This window comes from Phascolarctos cinereus, unplaced genomic scaffold (assembly GCF_003287225.1).
Source record: "Phascolarctos cinereus isolate Bilbo 61053 unplaced genomic scaffold, phaCin_HiC Scaffold_3;HRSCAF=262, whole genome shotgun sequence".
In the NCBI taxonomy this organism is placed as follows: domain Eukaryota; kingdom Metazoa; phylum Chordata; class Mammalia; order Diprotodontia; family Phascolarctidae; genus Phascolarctos; species Phascolarctos cinereus.
Window position 1 is genome coordinate 251135904 of NW_027555736.1, and position 22195 is coordinate 251158098.

Sequence of the window (22195 nt, forward strand, 5' to 3'; positions counted from 1 at the left end):
TTTACAATGCCCAACATAATCTCTGTGTGTGTGTGTTAAATATTTATGAGCGAATGAAAAAAGAAAGAAAAGCAGACTTACAGAAAGTAAAACCGGGTACTTGAGTGATGAAATGCAGCAGAGAAAGGGATGATCAGAGCAGTGTGGGGTTAATCTGGCAGATGAATTTTGAACTGAGTTTTGAAGGAATAGAGTGACAAAGTAGAGTGGAGTGGAGTGGCCATCCAGGCCTGAAAATGAATGGTAGGAGATAGTCAAGGAGTTATCACACAAAGGCATGTCTTGGCTATCAGAAGGCCTAGTTAAGATAGTCAGTGCCAACATCACTGATGCGGAAATATGTTTTGCGTGACTTCACATGAATAATCAATATCAAATCGCTTACCTTCTCAAGAATGGGGAAGGGACAGAACTGAGGGAGGGAATTTAGAACTCAAATTTTAAAAAAATGATTGTTGACATTGGGAAGTATTTAATAATATGAATAAAAATAATTTTTAAAAAAGATAGCGACAGTCCCTCTGAGGAATATACAAACAAATGGCCTACATTTCAAGCTCTGGGTACAATAAAAACTCAGAAACATCATCCTAGACATTGGCAAACACAGTTTCTGGCCTCTTCTCAACTTTTCTCTCCCAATAGGCCTGTGTTGAGACTTCTTTGCATATACAGGGAAATCATAACAAAATGGAAACCTGAAAGCTAAATTCTTTTGTACTTCATCTTGAAGACAACCTAATTTTGGCAATTTATTCAAGTTAAAAAACTTTCAAGGGGCAGCTAGGTGCGCAGTAGATAGAGCATCGCCCCTGAAGTCAGGAGGACCTGAGCTCAAATCTGGCCTCAGACCAAACACTTGACACTTACTAGCTGTGTGACCCTGGGCAGGTCACAACCCCAATTGCCTAAAAAAATTTTTTTCAGAGACCTAGGTTCCAGTTTGAGCTCTGATACTAGCTGTGTGACAAGCTCTCTAGGCTTCAGTGTTGTCATCTTTCAAATTAGGGAGTTGGATCAGATAAGCTCTAAGATCCTTTCCTGTTCTAAATTCCATACTCTTACTATTGTTGTTATTCAGTTGTTTTAATTGTGTCCAGCTCTTCATGACCCCATTTGGGGTTTTCTTGGCAAAGATACTGGGAGTGGTTTGCCATTTCCTTCTCCAGCTCATTTTACAGATGAGGAAACTGAGGCAAATAAGGTTAAGTGACTTGCCTAGAGTCACACAGCTAGTAAGTGTCTGGGGCCAGATTTTATAAGGCAAGAGTGAGTAGGTCCAGACCTTCGGCCCCATTTGTGCTTGTGGTTTGACCCAACTGTGGGTAAAACCTGCTAGGCATCTCCTAGCATTTGGGGTCTCTAGTAATCCTCATAGTAACATTTCTGTGGCCACCAGCTTCCTAGATCAGTTCAGTTCTTTGATTTCACATAAGTGCTTGTTCAATTGAACTCAATTCTTCTTTCAGTATAGCTGACCGAGAGGAACAGAGGAAGAAAATGAACTGCAAGTCCTTCCAGTGGTACCTGGAAAATGTCTATCCGGAGCTCAAGTGAGTAGATCTCTCAGGCTTTTGTAGTAACTTGATATTAATGATGTTTTTGTAAGAAGACGCCAGGTGGGGCAATCGTCTGTGCTACCTAGAATAGTGTCTGGACTGGTCATTTTATGGGGACCTAGAAAAGGAGCATGGGAATCAGGCGGGGTTCAGTGGTTGGAGACACCCTTCTTTTCCCCTTCTCTTTGGGTTTTTCCTATGTCCACAAGTGTTGTCCCAGATGGCTGGCCTCTTTTCTGCTAGTCTTGAACTCCCTTACCAGTTACTAGACGAGAGTGGGGTGAAGGCTAAGAGGGAGTCGAGATGTAAAAGTTTAGCAGAAAAGAAGAAATAGAACTAAAAAGTTGTGGGACTGATTTGTAATAAAACATGCTAGGGCTTCCATGTCCAAATGAACATTAACCCCTTCATAGCAGGCACCCAAATAGCCAGTTATCTTTGAATAATAGGGTGGCCTAGAGACAAAATATTTCAAGAAGGTCTTCGTGGGAATTGTCTTTAGTGTCTGTTGTTCACTCCTTTTTTCCCCCTTTTCCCTTTCTTCCCTTCCTCTCCCCTCTTCTTCTCACCCCTCACCTCCTCTTCCTTTTCTCCTTGTTTCTTTCTTTTTATTGTTTGTTGTTCAGTTATTTCAGTCATATCCAACTCTTCACGACCCCATTTGGGGTTTTCCTGGCAAAGATGCTGGAATGGTTTATCATTTCCTTCTCCAGCTCATTTTACAGATGAGGAAATTGAGGCAAACAGGAGTAAGTGACTTGCCCAGGGTCATACAGTTAGCATACAGTGTCTGAGGCCAAATTTGAATTCAGGAGGATGAGTCTTCCCGACTCCAGGCCCAGTGCTCTATGCCCTACACCACGTTCCTTCTTTCTACAAAGGTTTATTAAGTACCAACATCATACTGTACTAGGTATTAAGGATACAATGTACTACCACTCCTGGCCTCAATGATTTCACATTACACACACATACACACTCATACACTGCACTCTAATCACGTGGGCCTACTTAAGTCCCATAAGATTCTATTTCTCAGAGGCAGCTAGGTGGTGCAGTGGATAGAGCCCTGGCCCTGGAATCAGGAGGACATGAGTTCAAATCCAGCCTCAAACACATAATACTGGACCCTGGGCAAGTCATTTAACTCTGATTGCCTTGCCAAAAAAAAAAAATTTTTAAAAGATTCCATTTCTCACCTTTTTTGCCCTTGTCCACCTGCTTAGAATGCCCTCCCTCTTCATCTCCACCTCCTGGAATTTCTAGTTCTCTTCAAGGCTCAGTTTAGATGCCACCTTCCTCAAGAGGTGTTTTCAGGAGCCTCCCCAGCTGTTAGTACCCTCCACCATCCACCCTCCAAAATGACTTTGTATTTTTTTTGTATGTATTTGCTTTTACTTATTTGTGTCCATACCATTTACCCTCAAATAGGTGGGAAGCTCCTTGAGTTCAGGGACAGCTTCTTTTGTATCTTTGTCCCCAACACCTACCACAGTGCCAGGCCCATGGTTTGAACTTTAAGGCTCATTGAATGGAATCAAATTGGAGGAGCTTACACTTTACAGGGGGAGAATGTTCTATTGATACTCTTTATTTTTTAACAACAGTCATCGCCCAATGTCTATGTCCTAAACCCCTCACCTTTGAACCCTCCCTTGAAAGAAAAGGGAACAAAGCTTCTTTTGTTGTACAGTCGTTAAACTGGCTTTGAAGGCATTTTCAAAAGAAAATTTTCATAAATGTTTTGAGCAGTCTTGTTGGCAGCAGCACATGTCGCCCCCAAGGGACTGCTCTGAAGGAAATAACATTTTTTTTGGATGGGTAGCTTATGATGTGTTTGTTTAAAAGTGACTCTCATTTTTGTAATAATAATAACAATAATAATAACTAGTATTTACATAGTTTTAATGTTCCCAAAGAGCATTACAAATGTGATCTCATTTAATTCTCGCAATAATCTTGTAAGGCAGATGTTATTATCCTCATTTTACAGATGGGGAAACTGAGGCATATAGTGGTTAAGTGACTTGTCTGGGGCCACACAACTAACTAGTAAGTGTGTCTGAGGCAGGATTTAAACTTAGGTCTTATTGACTCCAACTCCAGAACTCTACTCATTACCTAGCTGCCTTCAATAGTTCCACCTTGTCTACTATTTGGTTAGGAGGCTCCTATGAAGGAAGGTGGTGGGAGTGAGAAGGGAAGGGCTCAGTGGAGGTGTGTAATGGTACAGAATGGCAGCGTGCTCACCAAACTAGAAAGGACACTAGATTTGAAGTTGGGGACCTGGATTAAACCTTAATTTTGCTGTTCATTATCTGTGTGGCCTTGGGCAAGTTGCTTCCTGCCCCCAAGCCTCAGTTTCCTCTTATTACTGGGGCCATGGTAACCAAAGTATTTAGAGAAAGAGTGACTAGAGCTGGTGTATTTTGAGGAAAATGACCAATATAACTCTGCAATTCACAGACAAATTGCACATGGGGGTAGAATGAGGAGTCAGGTTTGGTTAGGGAGCGTGGTCATGGTGGTTTGGGGTCCTGAGAGTCTTTCCGTTTACATCTGTGTGTTCTCCTGATAGCCTTCTCCCCTAGGAATAACAGTTTGGAGCACATTTTCTCTGCAGAGTTGGGTTATGATGCAAAGTTGCGTCTGGGGTCAGCAGGAACTATAGTCACTACCCTCTCCAAGGGGTGCCTTTGTCAAAGATTCCTGCCAGCAAGAGGTCACAGTTCCCTTCACATAACGGAACCCATAAGGGAAGCATACAAGAAGGGGGGCCTTAAGCAAGACAGTTCTAGTAGCAGTAGCAATAGTAGTAATAATAACAATAACAACAACAAGTAACCAATTCAATAGTTTTGTTTTAAATAATCATTAGTTGATAATTTAATAATTAGTAATATGTTATGATTATTAGTTGTATTTATATAGTACTTCAAGGTTTGCAGATCAGTTTCCTCATAACACTCCTGTGAGATATTATCCCCATTTTACAGAGAAGGGTACTGAGTCACTGAGAAGTCAAGTGATCCCCACAGCTGCATAGCTAATAAGATGGAATTTGAATCCAGGTCCTTTGACCCTATAGCCAGCGCTCTTTCTACCCCATAGGGAGGAAAATTCCAAGGGCAGCACTCATATTGATAGAGTTGAATGTCCTTCTCTCTCAGGATCCCAGAGAAGGAGCTGATTCCTGGGATCATTAAGCAAGGAACAAATTGCTTGGAATCCCAGGGCCAGGACACAGCAGGCAACAACCTGGTTGTTGTGGGGAGCTGCAGAGGGACGTCAAACAATCCTCTTATGACTCAGGTAGGCTGCTTGGCAAGCTGGTGCCACCTTTCTGGCTCTGACCTAAGATAGCCTCATCCCTGAGACAAAATGAGAAGAAAGCATGAGAAAAGCTTTGAATGATATTCCGACAGCAGAGTTGCTATGGAAAGGTGGAGCTCTTCTCACCCCGAGTTCTTCATCCAATCCTCTTCCTCTCTCTCCCTCTGCAACCATCATGCCCATTTCCCCACCACATCACCACACTTCACACCTAGACTTTCTTCCCCTTCCTGCTTTGTTCTCATCTCCTTTCCAGCAGGTATCTTTTGGGTGTCAGTTAAATACTCTTCTTATATGAATCAGCCTATATAAGCTTCACCTTGAAGGCAAAAAAAGGTCTTGCATAAACCCTTTACAACATGTATATGCTAGCACCCATAGAATCTCAGAGTTGGTGGAACTATTGAGAATTGAACCCAAGCATCCCACTATGCTGCCCAACTCCCTAGTTCTTCTGTATACCACTTTTCTTTCTAAATGGCCACCTTTGATATCTTGTACGTTAACTTTTTATTTATATTCATTCATTCATTTGTTTTTAGCATTTTTTAGAGTTACAAATTTTCCCTTTCCTTCCTACCTCTCCCCCATCCATTGAGAAGGCAAGCTAATATGATATGAATTATACATGTAAAGTCATGCAAAACATATTTCTATATTAGCCATGTTGCAAAAAAAAAAGAAAGAAAGAAGGAAGGAAGGAAGGAAGGAAGGAAGGAAGGAAGGAAGAAGGAAGGAAGAAAAAAAGAAAGAAGAAAAAAAAGAAAGAAAGAAAGAAAGAAAGAAAGAAAGAAAAGAAAGAAAAGAAAGAAAGAAAGAAAGGAAAGAAGGAAGGAAGGAAGGAAGGAAGGAAGGAAGGAGGAAGGAAGGAAGGAAGGAAAGGAAGGAAGGAAGGGAGAGAGAGAGAGAGAGAGAGAGAGAGAGAGAGAGAGAGAGGAGAGAGAGAGGAAGGAAGGAAGGAAGGAAGGAAGGAAGGAAGGAAGAAAGAAAGAAAGAAAGAAAGAAAGAAAGAAAGAAAGAAAGAAAGAAAGAAAGAAAGAAAGAAAGAAAGAAAGAAAGAAAAGAAAAGAAAAAGCAAGAGAATCAAAAAAGTGTGCTTCAATCCACATTCAGAGTCCGTCAGTTCTTCCTCTGGAGGGGGACAGTATGTTTCATCATGGGTCCTTTGGAATTGTCTTGGATCTTTGTGTTGCTCAGAGTAACTAAGTCTTTCACAGTTGATCATTGTTTTAATATTGCTATTACTGTGTATAATGATCTGGGTTTTCCACGAGCTCTTTCTAATATAGGAAATGATAAGCAGATATCTTGAAAGCCCCAAAGCACTTATTATAGACATTACAGAATATTCTGTGTGTGAATATATATATATATATACACATACATATACATATACACACATATGTGTGTGTATATATATATATAATATGTAGATATATATACATATATATATATATAGTATTCTATATGTGGGCAGCTAGGTGGTGCAGTGGATAGAGAACTGGGCTTGGAATCAGCGAGACTCCTCTTCATGAGTTCAAATCTGGCCCAGGACACTTACTAACTGTGTGCCCCTGGGCAAATCATTTAACCCTGTTTGCCTCAGTTCCTCATCTGGAAAATGAGCTGGAGAAGGAAATGGCAAACTGCTGCAGTATCTTTGCCAAGAAAACCCAAAAAAGGGTTCGCAAAGAGTTGGACATAACTGAAAAGACTGAACAATAGCAAATGGATCTATAAATATGGAGATAGATAATGTCTCCATATATATATATATATATGTGTATATGTATATGTATGTATATATGCACACACATACAAAACTCTTTGCAGAGGTAGATAGATACTTAGATAAAAAGAGAGATAGATATATTGTTTTAGGGTCACCTTCACATCAGGGAGGATTTCAGGGCAGGCCTCAGATAGAAGGCCTTAATGGACTGACTTAATGGAATCACCTGGTGCCGTTGTGGATTTCAGTTCTCACAGTCCTCTTGAAAGCTATGACAACTTGGTCCTTTCGAACATTTTGCTTTAGGTATTTATGGACATAACCCATTCTGTGCTTGAACAGCCTTATTAGGGCAGTCAACTGAGTGAATTACCAGGGGTAGTAGACCCTGAAAAATCAAGGGAGGGGAGCAAAATGCTTGGATGGGATTCTCCCACTGGTTAGATGGTATATTTGAAATGTTGTAAGCCCAGAAGCAGGACAATAGATATGATAAGTGTTGAGTATATTGCAAACCCATTTTGTTTATCTAAACAATATAAAAGATAAGCATCCCCCAAAGAGTCTTAAGCCTAATGCTAACAATAGATTCTTTCTATTTTTCCTACCTTGTAGGAGTGGGTATTCAGTGATCCTGTCATCAGGCAACAGGACAAGTGTCTCTCCATCACATCTTTCTCTACAGGGTCACAAGTCACACTGGAGGCCTGCAACCAGAAAGATGGCAGACAGGTATGTGGCAGCATGTAAATATTAGCCTTTTTCTTACTCCTGCAGATGACTCTGTCATTCCTTGCCAAGACCACAAAGTTACCATTATCGTTAACGATGTGAAATAAAATGAATAAGGCCTCTTAATGGGCAGAGTGCTGTGTGAGGGCCGCTGTCAAGGGAAACTTCAGTCTGGGGCGTTCTTTTGAGTAGACCAAGGTGAAGATTAGGGAATTATATCATTGAAAGTTTGAGCTGGAAGGGGTCTTATGCATCATTAAATCTACTTCCTTTATTTTTCGGATGAGAAAACAGGTTCAGAGAAAGGGACTTGCTCTATTGTGTTAATAATGGCACCTTACATTTGTATTGGCCTACCCAGCCAGGTGGCACAGTGGATACAGCACCAGCCCTGGAGTCGGGAGGCCCTGAGTTCAAATCTGCCCTCAGACACATAACCCTCACTAGCTGTATGACACTGGGCAAGTCACTTAACCCCAGTTGCCCTCACTAAAAAAAAAAAAAAAAGCTTTCACAGACATTACAGTTCTTATTGTCACCCAAATCTCTCCTGAGGATCAGCTAAGTTGGAGGGAACTCAGAGACCACCTAATCCAACTTATAACTGAACAGGAATCTCCTACGTCATCATCAAGAACTGGTCATCCAGTCTGTGCTCTATGACCTCTAATGAGGGCGAAACCACTACCTCCAGAGACAAACCATTACACGTTTTAGCCTAACTCTAATCATTGGAAAGCCAAAAGCTGCCTCTCTGTAATTTCCACCCATTGTTTCCACTTTTCCCTTTTTGGAGTCCAAGCAGAACAATTCTCATCTATCTTGCTTCAAATACTCATGTCCCCCATCAAGTCCTCTCTTTTCCAGGCTCAACAACCCCTTTTCCCTCAACCAATCCTCATGCCTTTCACCATCTTGGTTGCTTACCTCTGGCTGCTCTCCAACTTATCAGCCTCCCGTTGTATCAACCCTTTCCCACCTTCCTTCTACTTCTACTATAAGGCCTTCCTTCTAAATCCCAGTCTACCCTGCTCCCTTCTAGTCCAATGCATAAAGACATTCCTATCCCTCGGTGGATGGAAGAAGCATTCATTTTTTTTCTCCCACTGTATTTTAACTGTGTCCTTTCTATGGCATCCTGAGTAGGGGAGGAATCTTCACAGTCACCCCAGTGGTTCTCTTCTTTGAGGCTGATGCTTTCTCCTTCTCAAGACTCAGTTTCTTCCTCTTCTCTCCAGTTCACATACATTGAATATACAACCAAATGACAAATATCAACAACATAGCAAGCCCTGATTTGTGGTGTTTGCCAATTTCTAAGGTATAAATGCTCACACTGAAAGTTTATACAGTTGACTACAGCACACCCCTGCCAGGTAACTCCCCATTTTGAATTTAGGGTTTCTCCCCGTCACTACCATGGCTCTGGTTCCTATACACACAGTAGTTGAGATGAAACCCGTGGCTAGACTCTATTCAACAAGGTAACCTCTTGCTTCTTGGGCCACGGAATTTCCACGTGTGGAAATGGATCTGGATACTGATCTGAATAGAGTTACTAGGAGTGAAGGCCCGAGTGGTTCTCCAGAGGTTTTCCACCTAAGACCACAGACCCTTCTCTTTCATTCCTATCTTTCAACTCTTCATTTCCCAGTCATTTCTGATTTCACAAATCCACAAGGAACTGGGGTTCTCGTGTGGTCAGATGAAGGCAGCATGGTGGAGTAGAAAACACTTTGTTGTTGAGCTGTTCCAGTCATCCAACTCGGTATGACCCTAATTCGGGTTTTCTTGGCAAAGATAATGGAGTGGTTTGTCATTTCCTTCTCCAGCTCATTTTACAGATGAGGAAACTGAGTCAAACTGAGTTAAGTGACTTGCCCAGGGTCACACAGCTACTAAGTGTTTGAGACTACATTTGAACTGATGAAGATGAGTCTTCCTGATTCCAAGCCCAGTGTTCTGTCCACTGAGCCATCTAGCTGCCCAGCACACAAAACACCTAGATTCTAAACCAGGCTTTTATACTGCTTGGTTATGTGACCTTAGATAAATCATTTCCCCTTTCCCCCAATCCTTAGTTTCTTCATTTTTCAGGTTGGGAGCTAAGATTCTTCTTATCTATCTCATGAAGGTAGTAGGAGACCAAATTTAGATGTGAAAATGTCAAAAAAGTTGAAAAAATGCCATACACATTCAAGACAGTATTCGTCTTCTGAGATTCCTAGAATAGAGAATTGGAATGAGCTGGGAGAAGGCCAGTGGGCCTTGAGTCCTTCAGCCTGGTAGAATGCCTATTGTTAGAATAATCTGTGTGCCTTCTGGTGGCTGGTCAAGGGTAAAACAGTGAATGTGATACTATGGCTGATGAATTATTGGTGGTAGGTTCTACAAAGACTTTTTTTGACTCAAGGTGATACGGAAGATTTATAGATTGTTTAGGCTAGTAGGGAATATCTAGTACAATCCTTCATTTATAGATGAGGAAACTGAAGCCTGAAGAGGTTCAATGATCTGCCCCTGGTCCTACAACTAGTTAGTGGCAAAGCCAGGACTTGAATCCAAGACTCCTTATTACGATTCAAGTGGAAACTACATCGTGTTATGAATGTCAGGAGCAGGAGAAGACAGAAAGAGGGGATATCTTAGGGAATCAAGTGGTGCCAGCTGCTTCCTCTCGAACCTTGAACCTCTCTACTCTGTTCACCATTGATTGATTGCTCTCTGATGTCCCTATACACAAGTCCCTGGATAATTCCATTGAAGAGTTGTCCCCTATCATATTTCTTGCTTTCTCAATGGATGGAAAAGGGGGTAGGGGAAAAGGAGAGAATTTAGAACTGAAAATAAATATTTTAATTTTAAAAAAAGAATCATTCCGTAAAATTTACATTCCCTGCTCTTCCGGAGCCAAGGTTGTAGGTAGCCCTGCAAATTGTCCTCCCTTCAGTTCTGCCCAATATTTTATTGAATGGAAATCCCAGTGTAGACTCCCCTCTGCCCATCCCTTCCTCCATAACCTACACATTACAGTCACTAGGCTATTACTCGCACAAAGAATATAGATCATCACTGCTTCCTTACCTTTTCCTCTGGCCGCTTCACTAGCGGGAATTACAGCAGGAATACTTGTACTCAAATGCAGAGTTGCTCCTTCACTTTACTCAGACAAATGATGTGGTCAGCTTCAACCACTTCTTCCTAAGGAAGAGAGAGGTCTAAATAGGACTACTCCCCTTTCCTAGATGGTCCAGTGCAGTACTGAGCCCGGAGTCAGGAAGACCTAAGTTCAAATTCTGCCTCAGACACTTACTAGCTGTGTGATCCTGGGCAAGTCACTTTACCTCTGTCTGCTTCAGTTTCCCCAGCTCTAAAAATGGAGATAATAGCAGTACCTACCTCCCAGAGTTGTTGTAAGGATCAAATGGCAATATTTTTTTAAAAGGTACTTAGGTGGCACTATATAAATGCTTATTTCCTTCCCTTTCTTTCTTAATCCCCTCCACCAGCTTCTAGTGTCTCCCCCTCTCCAAAAATACTCATATTTATATTGTGTATATATTTTTTCTTTTTTTTTTTTCTGGCTAGGCAATTGGGTTAAGTGACTTGCCCAGGGTCACACAGCTAGTAAGTGGTATGTGTCTGAGGCTGGATTTGAACTCAGGTCCTCCTGAATCCAGGGCTGGTGCTCCATCCACTGCACCACCTAGCTGCTCCTATGTTGTATATATATTTTTAAAGATTTAAATGTGTGCATATTGTTTCCCCAAAATAAAATGTACTCTTTAAGGTAAGGAGGCTGGTTCATTTTTGTCTTTGTGTCCTCAGCACCTAGCACAGTGCCTGGCACATAGAAAGCGCCTAAAAATGCTTGATTGGGGGCAGCTAGGTGGCGCAGTGGATAGAGCACTGGCCCTGAGTCAGGAGGACCTAAGTTCAAATTCGGCCTCAGACACGTGACACTTACCAGCTATGTGACCCTGGGCAAGTTACTTAACCCCAATTCCCTAAAAATAAATAAATAAACTAACAAACAAACTAATTAATTAATTGATAAATAAATGAATGAATGAATGACAGAAAGAAAGAAAAAGAAAGAAAGAAAGAAAGAAAGAAAGAAAGAAAGAAAGAAAGAAAGAAAGAAAGAAAGAAAGAAAGAATGCTTGATTGATGGATTAGCTGAGGAGTAAGGCAGGAGAACTAGATACAGAACTTAGCTCTGATTCCTACTTCCACCTTCAGCCACTGAGTAACATTGCTCTTTCATCTAGGTCAAAGACCCAAGTTTTCTCATGAGTTCCTGATGATAATCTCCTTCTATCTAAGTCATATTCCAGATGTTCTCCAGCTGTTTTTCCTTCATTATTACCTCCTTCATTATGGAGAAAACTGAGATACCAGGAAGTGAACAAAGTAGTTTGAGATGTCCCTAATGAATCTATAATGGGGCCAAGAAAGAAATTCAGTTCTCTTTCACACTGCTCATAGCCCAAGCTGTCATCTTGGTGACAGGGTTAGTCCCATGGGAGAACTAAAAAAAAAATAAATTGACCTCATATTCTTAGACACGTGGTACAAAGCACATGACTAGAGGGGAGGTAGTGTCTCTTATTTTGGAAAGTGAAAGATTCAAATAGATTGAAATTTCATGCAATTTATAGAAAATGAAACTTAATCTAGGGCTACTCAGCACCAGTAAGTAGCCTTTGCATTTTTAGTAGTAGACTTTTTTGGAGGGGGAGGAGTGGTACAGACCTATGATTTTTACTGAGGCAGGGAACTCCAATATGGAAATTCTCTCCCTGGGTGTAGGTCTCCAACTAGTCTCATAGAATTGTCTGAAGACACAGAAAAGTTAGGTAACTTGCCTGTGATCACAGGGTAAGTATGTATCAGAGGCAGGATTTGAATGTAGGAGGTCTTTTTTGGCTCTGGACTGGTCTTCTACCACACTGCCTCTCATAGCAGAAATCTGCTCTGTTTAAGTGTCTAGCAACATGTTGCCTCAAGAGTCTTCATGCATTTTTAAAGCCTTTTATAGCTTAAAACAGCACTCAGACTTTTGGGACATCTTGAACGTGGGTCACAAAGTGATTCTGAAACTGGACAGGAGAGGGTGGTGGCAGACGTATACAAGATGTGCCATCTAAGTGCCTAGTTATGGTTATTTTTTAAAAAAGAAAAACCTGCTTTTTTCTCTTTCTTCCCCCTACTAGAAATGGAAGATGAAAGGTTCTTTTATCCAGCACTTTGTCAGTGGCCTCTGTTTGGAGAACCAATCCCCACAAGTGGTGACCGGACTGTGCCAGGTGGATTCACCTGCCCAACAGTGGGAGCTAATGCAAGCCACATGATGGTAGCCCCAGGGACCTCATCATTCCTTTTTGCATGAGACTTTGGGGCTGGAATGGGGTTAGGGTGGGGGAGTGTCAAGCCGGGTTGTTTTCATCTTGTTAACGTTTCTGTTGGGATCATCAACAAACATTGCCACCATGTTAAGTGTTTTTCCAAAGCTCACATTGGGGGAAGGAGGGAGGCAGTGGCACGTCCATGGACTCCCTGCCCCCAGCAGTTCTACCTGTACTCCTAGCCTTACTCCTGGTAGAGGAAATGGTAAGGACTATGGACTGTGACTGGCAAACTCAAAGACTGGGCAGAGTTGGGGGTGGCACTTTGCCCTTTTCTTATTTACCATCCCTGTAGACATCCCTGACTCTAGTGCTCCTACGCCTAGTTTATCCACAATGAGGGATGACAATTTGTATGTGAACATGTAGGTGATATTATTGTGTGGGGACAGGAAGGCCTAACTCCTCTGTGGTGCAGCTGGCCCTGACTGGGGTCCTAGACTACAGAAGGGCTGTAAGGTAACAGGATGGGAGGGGTGAAGAGAATCATAATATGGGGAAGAAATGATTGAAAAATGGGATGACCACCAGAGGTGATGGGTCAAGGGTATAGGATGAGGGAAAAGCCCAGGGTTATCAGTGCAGAGTCTGCACAGGAGAAATCCCAGGACCATCGTGGGATGCTTAAAACGAGTAAAGAGGCAACCCTAGAAAGCATAAAAATGGATAAGTTGCTGAAGGGGGTAAGAGAGACAAGAGGTAAAATCCCAACTGAGGCCCTTTCGTTTAGAGGTAGTTTCTCCCTCGTCAGTACCATCCTGGATCTTCTGGGTTGAGAGCTGTTTTGTTCCAATTCCTGTCAGGTTGGAAAAGACCATTTAGTAAGAAGGCTTAAAAGGCCAGCTCATTAAACTGTTCCTGGTGACTCTTCCTTTAGGGCTTGAGCAATTTCCCCTCAGTTTTAATTTCTTAACCCCCATTCTCTATGCTGGAATCCTCAAGGACAGTGGTCTCCAAATATTTTTGATCCTGCATCCTTATAAGTTTAAAACAGAAAATCAACAACTCCCCCTTTTGTTTTTTATAAAATAGCAGATATTCTAGGGGGAGGGGAGGAGTTTCCAATGGTACCTGTACAGCTACTACCATGGGTACCCAGGTGAGGGTTAAATTATAACCATTCTGAGGGGCTGTTGTACTATGATGAGCGAAGGGTAGGTGTGGTTGTTTTGGAGACAAGCCCCATGGGCTATCCTAAGGAGGACAGGATTTGACCTATCTTCCCACATTTCCATTGGTTGGCCAAAGACTCCTTAAAGGCAAGCCCTCCCCCCCACCAGCTCCTTTGGGATCATGCCACACACCCCCAGGGGGGTCCACACCCCGCTTTAGAGACAATTGCTCTGGGAGACACTCTTAAAAGGAGCTGGACCTTGAAAGAGTTTAAGTGACTACTTAACATATGCATCCCAGCTCTCCTCCCCACCAGCCACTTTCCCCCAACCTCCATATGCGACTCGTGCCTTCCGAAAGGTCAAGAAGTTCCAAGGCTACTCCAAGCCCTGCTGTTATTGAAGGACTGATGTAGAAGAGCCAACCTTGGGAGCTCTGGTTGAGAAAAGGAAGCTCCCACTTCCTTCCCTTCCCTACATCTTGGCCTCCTTTTAGAGTTCCTCCTTCCCCTCCCCTCCACAACTACATCTTCACATTGAGCCAGGAAGGTATATCCTTAGGGGTTCTCTCTGGTGGCCAAATGCTGTGTGTCTACTTCATAGTCTCCTCATGATTTTTTCCTTAGAACAAAATTCCACAGGGCTGCCTTCCTCCTGGGTTTAGACATCACCCAGGTACTACCAGGGCCCAGCAAGAAGTATAGCTTTGTCCAGCTCTAGACCTTTCTAGATGGAAAACACAAGCTCTTCTTGAAGTGCCCTCATTTTGCTTTCTTCTTGATGTCTATAGCACAGACTTATCACATCTACTCCCTGGCCTGTATCATTCATCTGAATGGTATCCAAAGGTTCTATGATAGCAAATGCTCGTGTTGTATGGGGGAGTGTCTCAACGGGTTTTTCTTTTTCTGAGCTATCACTTAGAGGATATAGCCCCCTTGAGGGGAATGTCGTCAGTGTCCTACCATACTTATGTTATAGAAATGTGTTCCCAGCAACTCCATCGGGGGAGGGCATAATCATGTTGTCCCCATACCTCTCAGCCACAGTATGACCTTTGGTGTGGGGCAGTGTTTGCCCACGGAACTCCAATGTTAAGTGTGATATTGTTTCATCATTCTTGTCCCTCTTGGTGAATTAACGCCACCCAATCCAGTCTAATCCAATCCAACTTCATTCAACAGACTTGCATTATGCCCCTACTATATAAAGAGTGCTGCTCTCAACACAATGGACAGCCTTCATTTGATTTGGACCACGTGTTTAGTAGAAAAATTAATAAAGTTCTGAAGCATCTCAGGATAGATTGTAGGAGGAAATGCTTTTATGTAGAGTTTGGATTGACGTGATGAGAAACACTGTCTCATGAGCTATTTCCAAGGGTCCCAAATTTGTTCCCAGTGGTCATGTCAGAAGGCTCAGAGCTGCTTTGTTTTTGTTCTTCTCAACCAAAGCATGTGCTACTTAGCTGTCCTTGAGGAACTTGTCTCTATGAATGCCTGGAATAAATCCCTTCTCAAACACCTGTGTACACCACCTTCCTTGGCTCCCACATAGCCTCTGCATTGATGTATATTCCACCCTGCCCAGGACTACTTAACCTCCTAGTTGGTAGTCAGCTGCTTCCTGAACTGATTTTTCTCAGTGATATCTCAGTGATATCCACGCCTTTGGGTGGGGTTCCCATAGTGTTTTGCAAGTGCTGCACAATTCCTGGAGCCCAGTGGAAGAGAGGAGGTTTGAGAATAATGATGATGACAATGATAATAAATGATACCTTGCAACAACAATTAGTGGTATCTTGTTTGATTCTCACAACAGTAACCTGAGAGTGATAAGGCAGGTATTGACACCCCCATTTTATAAGCAAGGAAGCTGGGACAAAGGTTAAATGACTTACTCCAGATCACACAAATGTGGTCATAATACGGTCAAAACAAAAACCTGACTCTTTTGGGGTTGAAAGATGACAAAATGACTCTTGTCAAGGGAGAATCCATATAAGGTCATGATAAGGACAGGCTAGGAACCATCTGTCAACTCCACTCTATTACATTTTACAGGAGCCTACTGCAAACTGAAGCTCTAAGGTCCCCATACGATGCCTTTAAATCTAATAGGAGCAATTGTAAAGAGAGAAGTGATCTTTGGCAATCTGAAGAATGGGGATGTTGGGGGTGGGACGTGATGCAGTGAGGTACCTGACAGGTTGAACTTTGATATCTTTGAGGGGACAGAATCATTGTACCTGTTCTGTATATTTTTTCCCCTTGGTAGGGATTGGCCCGAGGGCTTCTTAAACTTTTTCCATTTGTGACCCCTTCAGCACTTCTTAAATTGTGGGGGTTGCAACCCACAGTTTAAGAACCGTTGGGCTAGACCAATAAACTAGATCCAGGGAACTCAAGGAGCTGAATCGGCCTCAGTGCAGGTGTGTTCTAGCAATTATGTGCTGCTCTCCTTTATGGTTGAAAGATGGCAGAATGATTCTGACCAAAGGAGAATCAGGCTGAGCTGGATGAGGCCTGGTAATTGCTTGTAATTGGTAATTGGTAAATGAGGCCTGGTTAGAAAGCTTAAGTATCCCTTAGATTTCTTTTATTTACACTTCTCATTACCTTACTTTGGCATATTATTATTCTTTTTTCTTATAAATTAAGCTCAGAAAGCACACTGTTATGGTTAGGAGCACATGGGGAAACAGTGTGTAGGAAAACAGAAGGGGCAGCTGGGTGGCACAGTGGATAGAGCACCGGTCCTGGATTCAGGAGGACCTGAGTTCAAATCTGGCCTCAGACACGTACTAGCTGTGTGACCCTGGGCAAGTCACTTAACCCCGATGCCTTTAAAAAAAAAGAGAGAGACAGAGAAAGAAGTGAGTGCTAAGATCAGAATATCCAGAAATAACAGCGGCAGTGGACAGGAAAATGAGTGGACAGATAATTAGGGTCTGGGTGCAGCACCTCTGAACCCAGGATGTTGAGCTGACTCAAGGACCTAGGAAGGTTAAAACCAAAGAGCCTGATCCAGAAACCCTAGGTTTGCAACTGGAACTCAGTTCCCCCACTGGGTTTCAGCAATCAGGGAAGTTTAGTAAAAAATGAAATGTGGAAAGTCCTGAGGGACAAAGGCAAGATCACCTGGATAGGCTGGTGCTTGGGAAGCTGGCTGAGAGTCACTGAGGCAGGCCAGAAGCCAGAGATCTTGGTTGGATCCTTCACTTTGTCATTCATTTTGGATAAAGAAAGAAGGAAAAGGGATAAAGAGATGAAACTCAGCATCTTTATTATCCCTTTTCCTTGGATGGAACTAATATCCCCTGGCACCCTAAAGAATGCTTTTCTTTTGATACCAGAGTTGAACCTATGACTCACCAATCATGAAATTCTGAAGGTCCAACTTTGATTTAGGATGAAAATTTGGCTCAGTGTTCAACTTATTTGGTGTTTTCCACTCTAAGCCTGTTCTGCATGAGGCTACCTATTACTTTTTTTTTTGGTGAAGCAATTGGGGTTAAGTGACCTGCCCAGAGTCACACAGCTAAGTGTTAAGTGTCTGGGGCCGGATTTGAACTCAGGTCCTCCTGACTCCAGGGCTGGTGCTCTATCCATTGTGCCACTTAGCTGCCCCTGCCTGAGGCTACCTATTACTCTAAAGATTCTGGGAGATTCCTTAGTTTCCCCAAGCTGAGCTAAGACCTAACTAAACCCAGAGGGGAAACAAAGCCCCATGATCCTGGAGACAAGAGAGAAAGATGTAGTCTTAGGCCACATTTATAGACAGACATTGCCAAGATCAAGGAAAGTAATACAGCTCCACTCTATTCTGTACTAGGCAAACTGCATCTGAAATCTGGAATCACATTTTAAAAGGACACTAACAAACTAGATTCTTTCCAGAGGAAAGATGCCAGAATGGTAAGAGGGTTTTGGAAACCGTGTCAGATAAGGAACATCTGAAATAGCTAAGGATCTTTAATCTAGAGAAGAGAAGACTTGGAATTTAAACTATTTTTTTTTTTTTGCTTCTTGGTGAGGCAATTGGGGTTAAGTGACTTGGCCAGGGTCACACAGCTAGTAAGTGTCAAGAGTCTGAGGCCACATTTGAACTCAGGTCCTCCTGACTCCAAGGCTGGAGCTCTATGCACTGTGCCGCCTAGCTGCCCCAAGACTTGGAGTTTAAAAAAAAAATCTGGAAAACAGTTTTGTTCTTGTTCAGTCATTTTTTTGTAGTGTCTTCCTCTTTGTGACCCTATTTTGGGTTTTCTTGGCAAAAATACTGGAGTGGTTTGCCATTTGCCTCTCCAGCCCATTTTCCAGATGAGTGAACTGAGGCAAGCAGGGTTAAATGATTTACCCAGGGTCACATAGCTAGTAAGTATCTGAGACCAGATTTGAACTCAGGAAGATGAGTCTTCCTGACCTCAGGCCCTGTACTACATCCACTGTGCTGTCTAGCTGTCCAGAAAACAGATTAGAAAACGCTGGGAATTATTAGGAAAACAGATTGGACTTCTACAAAGCCCCAAAACTCAGGGTTGGCTTTCTTGAGTGGAAGTTATAGAAAGGGAGACTTTGATTTACAATAAAATATCACTTACTAATAATTAGAGTGTTCCTCAAAACTGCCTTCACGGAAAGTGAGCTTTCACGGGTCACTGGAAGCATCCATGCCCAGGCTGGCTTGTTTACCCTTATAGGGGATTCCTGTGAATAATTCCTATGATTCCTGAGGTATCCTCTAACTCCAGGATTCTATAAGACATGGATGTCTCAACTCCAAAAAGTGTATATATAAGGTAAGAAAGCATTTCCCTTTCCAAAAAGGCCAGAAAAATCATGAGTGTGGTAGCTTCAGTAGGATTCTGGAAAATCCACAGATCCCCCAAACATTCCCTAAACCTCCCCATTTTTCATCTCAGGCAAAGAACACCAATTGTCAACTCCTACTCTGCTATCCCCCCAGCAACCAGCAAGGACATTGACCATGGAATGACATTGAAGTAATCCTTTTAAAACCATAACATTCCCACAAATGGTTTTGTTGTTCAGTCATTTCAGTTTTGTCTTCATAGCCCCATTTGCGGTTTTCTTGGCAGAGATACTAGAGTGGTTTGGAATGTCTTTCTCCAGCTTATTTTACAGATGAGGAAACTGAGGCAAACAGGTTAAGTGGCTCAGCCGTGGTTACACAGCTAGTGTGTGAGGCCAGATTTGAACTCAGGAGATGAGTCCTCCTGACTCCAAGACCAGTACTACAGTGCTGGAATAGATCCACTGTGCCACCTCACTCTCCATTAATGGTTAAACTGGTCTAGATCTAATTCTTCAGAATCCCAGGAAGGCAACCCAGCCCTTTGCCAAGTATCACCACCTCAGCCTCTGCTTCCAGATTGCCTGGTGAGCCATGCAGTGAATACAGTACTGAACTTGGAATCAGGAAGACACAGATTCTAATCCTGCCTCAGACACATACTCGCTGGGCAACGCTGGGCAAATCACTCCCTAAACCTCACTTTTTTCATAATCCTCATGGGATTGTTGTGAGACTTAAAAGAGATAATTTATCAAAAACATTTCATAAATTCTAAAGCTTTATATAAACGTCACTCCTTTCTGAGAAAATCACTGGTGCCTGCCATGTTTATTTTACAAGAATTGGGTCTTTATTTTTGTACTGCTTTCTCTCAGAGGTTTTCCTTTGGTTCAGGAAAAAAAAAAGGGCAGCTGAGAAAGTTTTGTATTTAATCTTTCCCCTCAGCAAACTGATAAAAAAAAATATGATATTATTTATACTTTTTTTGTGAGGCAATTGGGGTCAAGTGGCTTGCCCAGAGTCATACAGCTAGGAAGTATCTGAGGCTGGATTTGAACTCAGGTCCTCCTGAATCCAGGGCCAGTGCTTGATCTACTGTGCCACCTAGCTGCCTCTATTTATACATTTAAATATTAAAACTTAAGATTGCACTAAGATCTCTGGGGTACTCTGTGTAAGCACTTTACAAACATTATCTCTCTTAGCCTCACTGCAACCAGTTAGATAGGTTTTTATAGATTTTACATTTATATTATATTTTGATTACATTGGAGAGGTCAGCTGGTCATACAGCTGGTATCAAAGGTGGGATTCGAATCCCACTCCTGGCTCTCAGACACCTGACCCCTCTGGCCCACTAACCCCTCAGCCTTTAGGACTCTGGTAGGGCTGAGCCCCTGCAGCAATTCACATTTTCTGCATAAGTTGCGTATGTCTACGTTGTTCTGAGGAATCCTTCTGTCTTTCCTCAGGAAACCAACAGATTTTGAAAGTGTGGTTTGGCAGGTGTCAGCACAGTGTTAGGTGCTGAAAATACAAAGACAAAAATGGAATTGACCCTGCGCTCAAGGAGGTTGTGGTCTCTCAGGGGAACGACATTTTGGTATATACAAAGTAAATACGAGGTGATTCAGGGAGAAGAGACACTTCCAGCTGGAGGGCTCAAGAAAAGGCTTCAGGAAGCTAAAGTGGGAACTGAGCTTTGAGGGAAATTAGATGTTCTAAGAGGTCAGGGTGGGTCAGGGAGGGGAGAGAAAGTATATTTGAGATGTAGGAGGAAGCCCGTGCAAAATCATAGTATGAAGGCCAGTTTGGTTAGACTACAGAATGTGTGAAGGGGAGTGATGTAAAATACACATGGAAAGAGAGATTAAGCCAGCTTCTAAGGGCCGTTAAATGGTAAACAAGGGAGTGTGGACTTGATCTTAAAGGGAAGAGTTTATTACAGGGGAGTGTTATAATCAAATCTCTTCTTTAGGACTGTCAATGTGGCATCTGTGTGCAATATGGATTGGAAAGGGGAGGAATTTGGGGTCAGGAAACCAATCAGGAGGATAATCTTGGCAAGAATCAAACTATGATTATGGCTGTGTGGTGGGAGAGAAAGGGATGGAAGTGAGCTACTCTGTGGAGTTAGAATTGACAATACTTGCAGCTCACAGTGCTGGACCCAAAATGGGGTTGGACACGACTGAAAAACAACTGAACAGCAACAAAATGCCCAACAGAAAAGTCTGTATTTTATTTAAAGGCAACTGGGGGCTACAGCAGATTCTTGAGCAGGGGAGTGACATAATCAGAGATGTTTAAGAACTATTGGTTTAGCAGCTGTGTAGAGTGTAGATTGGAGAGGGCACAGACTGGATGCGAGAGAACCATTCTGACGATCGTCTAGACCAGTAGGTTCAGAGACAGGGACCACTAAATCATACATAAAGATCCCTGCAGGTGGCATGTTGACTTAGAATACCGTACATGTTTATATATTTCTTTTTTTTTAATGAACATAGTAAAATCAGACAGTAACTACACTTTAATCTGATTCAGGCTGTGCTTGACACCTCTGATCTAGACCAATCCCTTCCTTCATTTTATAGATCAAAAACCGGAAGGCTAGAGAAATAAAGTGATTTGTCCACAAGTAAAGGGAGAGTCAGGACTAGAAGTCAAGTCTCTTAAAAGACTTCCGTTCTAGGGCTCTTTTTGTCCTCTTCGAGTCTTCATCATCTCTCACTTTCCCACACTCCCAGTTGCTGTTTGTTCGCTGTTTGGTTGTGTCCAATCCTCCATGACCCCATTTGGGGTTTTCTTGGCACATGTACTGGAGTAGTTTGCCATTTCCCTCTCCGGCTTGTTTTAGAGATGAGGGAACTGACACGAACAGGGTTAAGTGACTAGCCCAGGGTCCCACAGCTAGTTAAGTGTCTGAGACCAGATTTGAACTCAGAAAGATGAGGCTTCTTGACACCATGCCTAGCACTCTTATCCACCGTGCCACCTAACTGCCCCAGCTAGGTGGCATTTAAAGGGTATTTAAAACCCTTTATAATCTGGGTCCAACTTCTTTTTCTAGATTGATTTAGAATAACTCCTCATAGAGTCTGCAGTCTTGTCCAACTGTTCTACTTGCAGTCCGCCCAAGATATGAAATTCTATCTCCCCACCTGCATCTGTACACGGGATATGTTTATCTCTCATGCCTAGAATGCTCCTTTTCACCTCTGCCCTCTTGCTGTCTCTAACTTCTTCAATCACTATAATAATAACTAACATTTATATAGCACTTCTTATGCGTCAGGTACTGTGCTAAGCAATTTACAGTTTTTATCTCGTTTGATACTCATTTATTCCCATTTTACAGATGAGGAAACTGAGGCAGACTGAGGTTAAGTGGCTTGCCCAGGATCACCCAGCTAGTAAGTGTTGACAGTTGTATTTGAGCTCAGGTCTTCCTCACTCCAGCGTGGGCCGCACCACCTCGTTGTCTCTAGGCTCAACTCAAAT

The 22195-nt window shown here is 42.5% G+C and overlaps 1 protein-coding gene across 1 annotated transcript in view; it reads left to right on the plus strand.

The window, feature by feature from the left end:
- The window catches only part of GALNT16 (polypeptide N-acetylgalactosaminyltransferase 16), a 114278-nt gene extending 98612 nt beyond the window's left edge, over window positions 1-15666 (plus strand). The window contains exons 12-15 of the mRNA XM_021004778.2: window positions 1470-1553; window positions 4730-4871; window positions 7240-7356; window positions 12573-15666. Coding sequence (XP_020860437.1) covers window positions 1470-1553; window positions 4730-4871; window positions 7240-7356; window positions 12573-12710 — 481 coding nt within the window. The 3' untranslated portion in view covers window positions 12711-15666. The remainder of the gene's footprint in view (window positions 1-1469; window positions 1554-4729; window positions 4872-7239; window positions 7357-12572) is intronic.
- Window positions 15667-22195: the final 6529 nt, after the last annotated feature.